Below are 11,255 nucleotides of genomic sequence, written 5' to 3'. Positions count from 1 at the left end.
TTGCTTTTATCATACTCTGCCACGTGCCACCCTATGAAATGACTAGCTGATCGTTAAAAACTTATTGCAATGCTCCTTCTCATCCCCAAAATGAAGCACTTACTAATTTAGCTCCAAGATTTGCAGTTTTGTGTCCATCTGGAAAAGGTCATACTTTACTTCTAGTGTTCAGATTCTTATAGTCTTTTCACTATTTTTGTGATTTATGTCATATAATATCTTGGCTTTTGGATATTTCTTTGCTATATTATACTGATGGTGAAACAAGACTACAACAAACCAGACTACTAACCCCCTAGAAATATATATTTGTATCTCTTGCCACTTGAGTCACTGGGACCGACTGAACAGAAAATCAACACGATGAGAAACGTGAATATTTAATACAAAGCATACACTTGAAAACATGAAAACCAATAGAGCAAAATTAGGCTGGAATTTACAGCTTTTCCTTCTATATTCAAGCATGGGATCTAAATAACCTCTTGCAAATGACTGACAACTGCAGGCGAAGGGAATAAAAACTCCATTATGGGAATCGGTAGTTGATATATTTTTAGTTGACTATTTCTTGCATGTATTGAAAATAGGATTTTTATAAGTATGTATGTCTAAATAAGTTTACATCTATAGAAAGCCATGGTGATTTTTTTTATTACAAAAATAAAATTGACATACAGACATTCGGTAATTTGTTAGATACAAACATCATAAAATAAATTTACAAAACTAAACTGCCTACAAATTGAGGGAATTAAATTTTAGCAGGACACAATGACAAATTTACCACCAACAATTAACTGTTAGAACATATTTTCCATTCATTTTTTTAAGTTTTTGACCTAGAGCATTTTTGCATCACATGGTCGAGTCTCGACTATTTCAGGTTTGTTAAAGTATTCTATGTGATACTGACCTTTGCTGAAAGCTTTTTCCCAGTCACTCTGATCCTTCACTTCTTGGTCAACCTTTAGCCAGCGTGCACTATTACCCTCCCCACTTGCAGTTGTGTAGATTATGCTGTAACCATTGACAACTTCTGCATTTGTGTAATCAGCATTTTCTTTACTTACATTAGCCATGTTGAGATCTTTGTCAGTAACAGCTTTGTTAATGTTATGTTTCACCATATGTTCATTTAGCTGCCCCTTCTTAGAAAACTGTTCACCACACTCTAAGCATTTGTGAAGTTCATTATTGGCATGTATCATCATGTGCTGTTTCAGGCTTGATTTCCTCGAGAAGGCTTTGCCGCACTCATTGCACCTATGCGCCAGCACGCCTTTGTGTGTCATTGCATGTTCCACCAAGCTGGACTTTCTTGTGAATTCCTTTCCACATTCATTACACTTGTGAGGGGTTTCACCTGTATGAATCATCAGGTGTTGATTCAAGCTTGACTTTCGTGAGAATGCTTTTCCGCACACGTTACACTTGTGAGGTCTGTCACCTGTATGGATCATCTTGTGCTGATTTAAGCTGGATTTCCTTGAGAAAATTTTTCCACATTCAATACATTTATGGGGTCTAGTTTCGGTGAAGACAATTACATGGGGTGTCTGGGTTGCCTTTTCAGGTACTCCCTCTCCACATTTATTGCACTCAATAAGCTCGTTACTGGTATGTATTAATATCTGATCTGCTAAGTTAGACTTCAGCATCACAAAATTGCCACATTTGTTGCACTGACAAAACTTGTCGCCCGAATGTATTACCATGTGTTGCATTAGGTGTGCCTTCTGAGGAAATACTTCACCGCATTTAACACACTTGTGTACCCTGTAACCCGTATGGATCATCATATGCTGCGTCAAACTAAATTTCCTCGTGAAAGTTTTCCCACACTCATGGCACTTGTGAGGCCTGTCACCTGTGTGGATCATGAAGTGCTGAGTAAGAGTAGATTTTCTTGAGAATGCTTTTCCACATTCTGTACATTTATGGGGTCTGCTGTTAGCATGGATTACAATACACTGTTTCTGGGTCTGCGACTGGCAGAATTCATTCCCATACTGACTAGATGCCTGTGAGGCTTCCCAAGCTTCCGTTAAAATCTTTCCTTTTAAGCTTGACATTCTCAGATAATTATTCACACATTAAATCTAATAAAACTATTACCTATTACTACTGCATCACCATGAGGTGAAGCCCCTTTAGACAAAAATTTATTTGTCTAAGATTAATCTATGATAATATTGTTTTATATACACAATTATATAAATTTAGTTTATATGAAATTATTTAGAGATTAAATAACCGTTATAAAATTTTGTTGTGCAATAATCAATCAATAAAATTTTTAACGTGCTAATCTCGGAAAAACTGAAGCACTGGGGTTCTTTTAAAGACCCAAAAACCTCTGTTGCTGTCCCAGAACCAGAATCTTAGAGGTTATTCTCATAATCTTCATTCCTCTTCATGTTTCACCAATGGAGATGTCCTCTCATCATATCTGAAAACCAAAGATCAAGTTATTTCACTTTCTATAAGGGCAAATCTTACACACAAAAGTTGGAATGGATATCACCATTAGCATTTGTTTGAAAATTACTTTTGGCATATAAACATTTCTCATCCTAGAGATGGTAGTTTATAGATTTTACAAATCAATACACTTGATGCTTTCCCATTCCCCAGAGGCAACAGCCACTAATCATATTTCATAAGTTGACATGCATTAAGCACCTAACACATCCAGCCAAAGCTTTTTTTTTTTTTTTCTTTACTAATTTAAATTGAGTAGTTGTTTCATGGTGATCATATCAAAATACACTTACATGATCCCCCTCAAAAAAATTTATCTAATTTTATCTAATTTGTGTTAACCCATTCATGCCGGGGGTATTCCAGCCTTGTAAGTTGTAATGCCGGGGCTCTCGAACGCATAGGCCTAAATCAATTAAATGATCGACGCCATATGACGGCACCCTGCGAACGGGCCTTGAATGCGCAGTACCCGTGGTGTACCACCCGTCCAGAGGGGATTAATATACAGATTAGAGAAAATACAAGTTTCATGCTGATATCATTGCATTATATTAACATTGTTCATCTTAAGCTCATAATGCCATCTACATTAACCCACACAGGACGGGTAGTACAGCATGTGTACCGCGCATTCAAAAGCCCAGTTGCCGGGCGGCACAGTATTGTGTCAGCCATTCAATTGATTTAGGCCTAATAATTCGAACGCCCCTGCATTTGGACATTCAAGGCTAGAATTCCCCCGTCAGGGATGGGTTAATTTATATGAGCCTTCTGAGACAGGCCACGTCTGCAGATGTTCAGCCGGGGATGGGCACCGAAAGAAATATCAGCAAAGAGATACTAATTAGTACTTGGTATGAGGCATTTGTTACTAAACTTAAGGAATAACTAGCCTATATTTTGAACAAAAAATGCACTGCAAAAGTGATTCCACCCCACAAAAAAAATGCCTGTAATGGAAAGATTAAGTACAATTCAATATAGATTACCAAGTTTCTTGTTTTCTATCGCTAAGATGTGAGTAACTAGGTGGAAGCATTCACTAGGCACGAATTCTGGATGGCATCTTTTGATGCAATGCTAACAGAGGCATCTCTCTGTTCTGCACACTATAAACAAATGAAGAATTATTGCTCTGACTACAATAGCTCTCAAGTAACTTACTTCCAAAGTTTTATTAAAAAACAATTATCTTGTTCAGAATCAAAGACCAGGGGGGGAAAAAAACATGGTCACTGCATTTCTCATCTCAAATGGGCAACCTTGATTGGCACCCATTGCATACGGGCGTCACGACATACATGACACAGGAGCTTTGGCCAGACAACGGGCATCATTATGTACATGACATTCAGGGATTTTGGGCGCCATAATATCAACCAATTGTGGACAAGGGATAGATTTAGGGTCCATATCAGCTTATTATATTCTTTACACTCAGTGTAATCAGAAGTATTGCTGTTTTATCGGAGGCCAAAAAGCAACTTTATTTTTTCATATTTATGTACTGTCATGAATGAATACAAAACTTATAACCATTCACAATGAAGATAGCAGGAAGAGGTAGAGAAGAGGAAGGAAACTTGTGCCTAAGACTGTGAGTGCCACAGCAAAAGGCATCCCTACTCATGTCCCTACTGGACATGATTTGAGCCACCCTCCTCTTCTCACTCTGCTTGCACATCCTTCATCTGCAGTACTTTAGAGCAAGATATCAGTAACTTCTATGTGCCATCACACTGTAAAGATAGTGCTTGCTAGAGAATGTGGATGGGTGCTATTTAATTCTCTCTCTCCAGCTGGTGCTAGAAGACAGTGGTGCCATCTAAGTTTTGGATGTTAGGTGAAACCCATTTTGCTAATAATTATACTAATTATGACTGCAATTGTCATCATCACTCATAGGACAATAGAATAACACAGTGATCCAAAATCCCTGAACATCATGTACCTCATGACACCCGTCGTCAGGCCAGAGCTTTGCATCATGTATGTCATGACGCCCGTCCACAATGGGTTTCACCTAATATCCAAAACCTAGATGGCACCACTTTTTTCTAGTACCAGCAGGAGAGTGAGTCTTGAAAGGCACACATTCACGGTCTCTTTCAAGCACTATCTTTATACATCAATGGCACATAGCAAGCTGACAGTATATGAATACAAAAAAATGAAGTTGCTTTTTGTCCTCCCATAAAACAACAATACTTCTGTCCCACTGAAAATAAAGAAAATAAAGAGCTGATATGGACCCTATACTACAATTCAAAAAATAAAGCACAAAAATGGCTCGAGTTTTACAATGAAAGAGTGGGAAAAGTCAAGATATGTTGAGTGAAGCGGCTTCGCTCTAAAATAAAACCCCTCTTGGAGATTGGGCAAGCAAATGTATCCCCCGTCAAATGGATTAATCCTACTGTAGCAGCTACAAAACTAAGATTATTTTCCAGGGCCATCTCACTAGAACATGCATAAACAAAAAGGAAGGAAGGAGGTAGGGCATTTCTGCCATAAGATGTTTGTAATTACGTGCAGCTGTTGTGATGATCAACTTAGAGTTTGTGTCTGCAACTAGATGAGGGCTGTCTAAAAATATATGCAGTTGTGGCTGTGAGTAACATTGCAAGTGAGCAGCTGCATTGCGGTGTTTCCAATCTCACACAAATCTGGGAAGGTTGTTGTCCCATGCTTGGAAGCTTCTGTAAATGAAGAACCAGCATTAATAAAAATTACAGATAAAGAATAATCTTTTCTTTGTGTGTTTTCTACATTTCTAGTATTTGATCTCTCCTACTATTCCCCACATTTCCAAACATCAATCATGTTCTCCAATGATATCTGAATCAATAATATTAACAAATTGTGCACAATGAGATACAACCAGATTGACAGATGCATGTTTACGACCAAGCTTCGCCTAATTGCAGCCACACAGCATTTACACATAATAAAGGACACCTAGTCACCATAAAATTAAGACTTAACTATAAAACAGAAATTCTTAAAAGGAAAGACAAGTGTATCCTACACAACTTCCTAAGTCTCCAGATCCTGAAATACAAAAGCCATACATTTTAGTGACCTTGAGCACATGTATATCTTGGGTAAAGACTGCACTTATTGTTATTTCAGAAAATCGGATGACAGACTCTATAATGATGTTATATTATGTTAGAGAGAGTATTCTGCGCGGTCGCATTTCATAGAGCGTTTGAGGTGGAGCGGATGTGGAGAATGGTGTGGAAAGATGGGGGTTTTTGATAAGTTCTTTATTGTTGATTTTGTGAGGGAGAGGATGTGCTAGTGTGGTCTTGTGTAGGTATGGGTAATGGTATGTAAGTGTGTGGTATGTGTGTGTGTGTGTTGTGTGTGTGTTTGTGTGTGTGTGTGTGAGTGTGTGTGTGTGGTGTGTGTAGTGTGTGTGTGTGTTTGTGGTGTGGTGTGTGATAGTGTAGTGTGTGTGTGTGTGTGTGTGTGTGTGTGTGTGTGTGAGTGGGGAGTGTGTATGTGTGTGTGTGTGTTGGTGTTTGTGGAAGTGTGTGTGTGTGTGTTTGGGGTGTTGGGTTGTGTGGTTGTTTGTGTGTGTGTGTGTGTGTGTGTGTGTGAGGTGTGTGTGTGTGTGTGTGAGTGGTTGTTGGTGTGGGTGTGTGGTGTTTGTGGTGTGTGTGGTGTGTGTGTGTGTGTGTGTGCTGTGTGGTATGGGTGTGTGGTGTTTGTGTGTGTGGTAGTGTGTGTGTGTGGGGTGTGTGTGGTGGTGTGGGTTTGTGGTTTTTGTTTGTGTGTGGGTGGTGTGTGTGTATGGTGTGGTGTATGTGTGTGTGTATGTTGTGTGGAGGGTGTGTGTTGAGTGTGTGTCGGTGTGTGTGTGCTATGTGCTGTGTTTGATGAGTTGTGTGTATGTGAGTGTTTGTGTAGTGTGTATGTGTGTTGTGTGAGTTGTGTGTATGTGTTTGTGTGTGGGTGTGATTGGAGTGGTTTGTGTGGTGTGTGGTGGTATGTGTGTGTGTGTGTGTGTTTTGTGTGTGTGTGTGTGTGTCGTGTGTCTGTGTGTGTGTGTGTGTATGCGTGTTTGTGTATGTGTGTGTTCATGTGTGTGAGGTATGTGTGTGTGTATGTGTGTGTATTGTTTGTTTGTGTGTGTGTTTATGTGTGGTGTGTGTGTGTGTGTGTGTGTGTGGTGGGTGTGGGTGTTGTGTGGGTTGAGTTGTGGGATGTATGTGTGGTGTGTGTGTGTGTGTGTAGAGGTGTGTTGTGGTGGGGTGGTTGAGTGTGGGAGGGTGTGTGTGTGAGTGGGTGTGTGTGTGTTGGTGGTTGTGTGTGTTGGTGGGTGTGTGTGTGTGTGGGTGTTGGTTGTGTGTGTGTGTGTGTGTGGTTTGTTGTGTGTTGGTGTGTTGGTGTTGGTGTGTGTTGTGTGTGTGTGTGTGTGGTGTGTGTGTGTGTTGGTTGTGTGTGTGTTTGTTTGTGTGTGTGTGTGTGTGTTGTTTGGTGTGTGTGTGGGTGTGGTGTGTGGTAGTGTGGGGTTTTGTGTGTGTGTGTGGGGTGGGGTGGGGAGGTGGGTGTGTGTGTGTGTGAGTGTGTGTGTTAGTGTGTGTGTGTGCGTGTTAGTGTGTGTTCGTGTGTGTGGGGTTGTGTGGTTGTGTGTGTGGTGTGTGTGTTTGGTGTGTTGTTGTGGTGTGTGTAAATGTTTTTTTGTGTTTGTGTTGTTTTGTGGTGTGTGGTGTGTTTGTATGGTTGTTAGTGTGTTTGTTGTTGTTGTGGTGTTGTGTGTGTAAGTGTGCGTGTCTGTGTGTGTGTTGTTTTGGGTGTGTTTTTGTGGTGTTGTTTGTGTGTTGTTTTTGGGGGGGGTGTTGTGTGTGTGTTGTGTGTGTGAGAATGAGGGTGTTTGAGTGTGGGTGTGTGGTGGTGTGTGTGTGTGTGTGTTTTTTGTGTGTGTGGGTATTTTGGTGTGTGTTGTTTTTATGTTGGGAGGGGGTTGTGTGTGTTGTGGGGGTGGTGTTTGTGGGTGAGTTTGGTGGTGTTTGTTGTGGGTGGGTGTTGTGTTTTGGGGTGGTGGTATGTGGGTTTTGTGGTGGGTGTGGTGTGGTTGTGGGTGGTGTAAGTTGGTGTGTGTGTTTTTTTGGTGAATGTGGTTTTTTTGGTGGGTGTTGTGTGGGTGTGTATGTGGGTGATGTGGGACTTTATGTGTTGTGGGTGTTGTTGGGTGTGTGTTGTTTTTGTGTTGTGTGTGAGGTATGTGTGTGTGTTGTGTGTGTGTGTGGGTGAGTTTGTGTTTGTGAGTGTGTGTGTGTGTGTATGTGTGTGTGATTGGGTGTTGGTTTTTATGAGTGTGACAAAGTAATTGTATAGATCTTATTCAGTGTGTGTATGTCAATGTGTGTTTGTGTGTGGTGTGTTGTATGTGTAAGTGTGTTGATGTCTTTGTTGTGTGTGTGTATGTGTATGTCGATTGTGTATGTGTTTGTAAGTGAGATGTATGTGTATTGTGTGTGGGACTGGTTGTGAGGAGTTACAGGGTCTTTGGTGAGTGAGACAGATCAGGTGTAGATATGTGATATCATTGATGTAAATTGTTTCATATATATGGATACAGAGAAACATAGAGTTTTACTGTTGTGATAATTATCTTAGACAATATATATAAATATTACATTATACATAGTGTGTCATGTTATATGTGTTTGACAGCGACTTATATATTATACATTACATACTTTTATCTATACATTTACAATATTGATAGATACCTATACATACAGAGATATACATGTATAATATATATATATATATAATTATATATATAATATATATATATATTATATAGGAATATATATATATTTTTTTTTTATATTTTTTTATATATTTATATATAATTATAATATATATAATATATATATATTTATATTTTATATTAATATATAAATATTTATATATATATATATATAAAAGAAATATTATATATATATTTATATATATATTATATTTTTATATATTCGATTATATATATCTATTATTATCTATCTATCGATGCTATCTATCTATTATTCTTATATTGCTATCTATATCTCCACTCTATCATCTATCTATCTCCCCCATTCTGTTTATCTATCTATAATATATATATCTATATATATATATATATATATATATATATATATATATATATAATAATATATATTTATATATATATTTATATATTATATATATATATATATATTATAATTTTATATATTTATATATTTATATATTTATATATTTATATTTTATATATCTATATTATATATTTATATATTTATATATTTATATTTATATTTTTATATATTTTATATCTATATATCTAGATATATTATATAATTTATATATCTATATATATATATATTTAATATTTTTATATTTATTTTATATTTATATATTATATATTTCATATATTTATATATTCATATATTATTCATATAATATATTTCATATTATTATATATTATTATATTCATATATTATATATTTATTGTTTATATATGTGAATAGGTTTATATGTTTACATTTTTACATATTTATATATTTACATATTTACATATTTATATATTTACATATCTATATATTTGCATATCTATATATTTGCATATTTATATATTTGCATATACATATATATACTATACATACACATATATATATATATACATATAGATATACATGTGTTTATATGTATATAATATATATATATATATATATATATATATATATATATATATATATATATATATATATATACATATATACATATATACATATATACATATATACATATATACATATATACATATATACATATATACATATATACATATATACATATATACATATACATATACATATACATATACATATATATATATATATATATATATATATATATATATATATATATATATATATATATATATATATATACATACAAAATAATCAAATCAAAAAAATATTTTCATGGATTGTTGTCTATGAATAAGTTGAAATTCCAATTATTATTTCTGGCTAAAGGTGGTGCTGTTCCGAAACAAATGTACATCACCTTATTCAGTAATGGGTAAGTGTCAGAACAAATAACAGAGGTTATTGTATCTACATATTACATATTTTTTAACTACAATGGAAATGTCATAAATAGTGTCTTAGATTTAATCAATCTATCGGTAAATTTCCGAATAATGCCACGTTACTAAATGCCACAAAAGTGGTATGAATGAATTCCTCTCAACCTCTATTATTCATATATAGTGGAAATAATGCGCGATTCCACCCCTGGACCCCACAATTTGGGTCCCGATAGTAGGGGAGGGAATGAAGTAGATCAGGGAAATTGTGGGGTAAAATATGAATTCTGGGTATATTTTGTACACAAAATCTTAACCCAATTACCTACCTAATTTTGTCTAGTTTTCACGTTAGCCCTAGCCAAGGGGGGACTTTGCCCCCCCAACCCCCCCCTTTCTTAAGGCACTTTGTACTACCTTGTCCTTTTTCGTAGCATATTTCGTATGCAAAATCTTAATCCAATTACCTACCTCACTTTGCATAGTTTTGATGTCAGCCTTTGCTAAAGGGGTGATACACACCCCTGTGGACCTCCCCTATTCAGGGTACTCTGTGATACTTATGATACATAATTAGTTCTTTAGATGAAAATCCCGCGACCATGAATAACCTTCACACTGCGCCATGATGAGAGCAACTGAGACTTCGTCTCATTTGTTCCTTAGGATAGGAAACTAGGACCGATAATGACACGACCACTCAATAGAGGGCACTCTATAATTATACTGTAAGCAATGGGGAATATTGCGCCATCTATCAAGAGAACATAACAGCACATGCAGGTAATTTATTGGAGGCTGCCAGTCCACAGCTTGTCACTAGCTGTAAATACATAAACACAGCCAAGTTTGAATTTCAGGGAGATGGTGGTTTTAGAGGTATTTTGCACAAAGTATGTTTCATGAAGCGCCCTAAATAGGTGGGGTTCAGGGGGAGCAAGGCCCCTTCTTGACTAGGGATTACTACAAAATTAGGCAAAGTTAGGTAGGTAATTGAGTTAAGATTTTACATGCGAAATATGCCCGGAAATAGGACGAGGTAGCACAAAGTGCCCTAAAAACAGGGATCCAGATTGTGGGGTCCAGAGGTGGAAGCACACATTATCTTTACTATATATGCATAATAGAGGTTGAGAGGAGTCCATCTATACCACTTTTGTGGTGTTTATTAACGCAGTATTTTTCAGAAAATTTACCAATATATCAATAGCAATGTACTCCTTACTGTAAAAACCATGGTTGTTATAAATTATAAATTCTATAGGTCCATTACTATTAGTAATTGATCTAATGATAACATTATACTTTCAGATATTTATCATATATTGAAATAAAACTTACTTACACTTACACCACCGGCTACACCCACTTTGCAAATGAGTTAAGGTCTCGCCAATAGGTCCGCTCAAGACTGGGAGCATACGACCGGTCTCTGAGGCAAGAAAAGTTTATACATATTTATGGCCAACTTAGCAAAGGGCTATGTTAGTAAACATGTTTTTTCGGTAAATTTGGATAAAGACGCAACCAAACCTCTAGGCACGACACGATATTTTTTTTGGTAGTTTTCGTTCTGTTTTGTACAGTTTCGCTACTCATTTCCATCGGAAACCTTTCGTTGTTGAGTTACACCCCCCCCCTTCACCGTCGATACGGAACTAACGAATTCTGGCGCGAAATTTAA

General features: G+C 36.4%; 1 protein-coding gene across 2 annotated transcripts in view; it reads right to left on the bottom strand.

Annotated features, from left to right (window-relative positions):
* Positions 1-534: 534 nt before the first annotated feature.
* Positions 535-11,255, bottom strand: part of LOC122244087 (uncharacterized) — a 12,096-nt gene continuing 1,375 nt past the window's right edge. Inside the window, exons 2-4 of one of the 2 annotated variants that reach the window (XM_086545832.1) lie at positions 10,913-11,003; positions 5,017-5,186; positions 535-2,452 (exon numbers count right to left, since the gene is read on the bottom strand). In XM_086545832.1, coding sequence (XP_086401958.1) covers positions 843-2,075 — 1,233 coding nt within the window. In that variant the 5' untranslated portion in view covers positions 2,076-2,452; positions 5,017-5,186; positions 10,913-11,003 and the 3' untranslated portion in view covers positions 535-842. The remainder of the gene's footprint in view (positions 2,453-5,016; positions 5,187-10,912; positions 11,004-11,255) is intronic. The other variant, XM_086545831.1, reaches the window with a different exon arrangement.

This window comes from Penaeus japonicus, unplaced genomic scaffold (genome assembly GCF_977035675.1).
Source record: "Penaeus japonicus unplaced genomic scaffold, GWHDUDI00000001_assembly GWHDUDI00000017, whole genome shotgun sequence".
NCBI classification, from domain to species: domain Eukaryota; kingdom Metazoa; phylum Arthropoda; class Malacostraca; order Decapoda; family Penaeidae; genus Penaeus; species Penaeus japonicus.
This window is presented reverse-complemented; position numbering and strand designations above follow the sequence as displayed.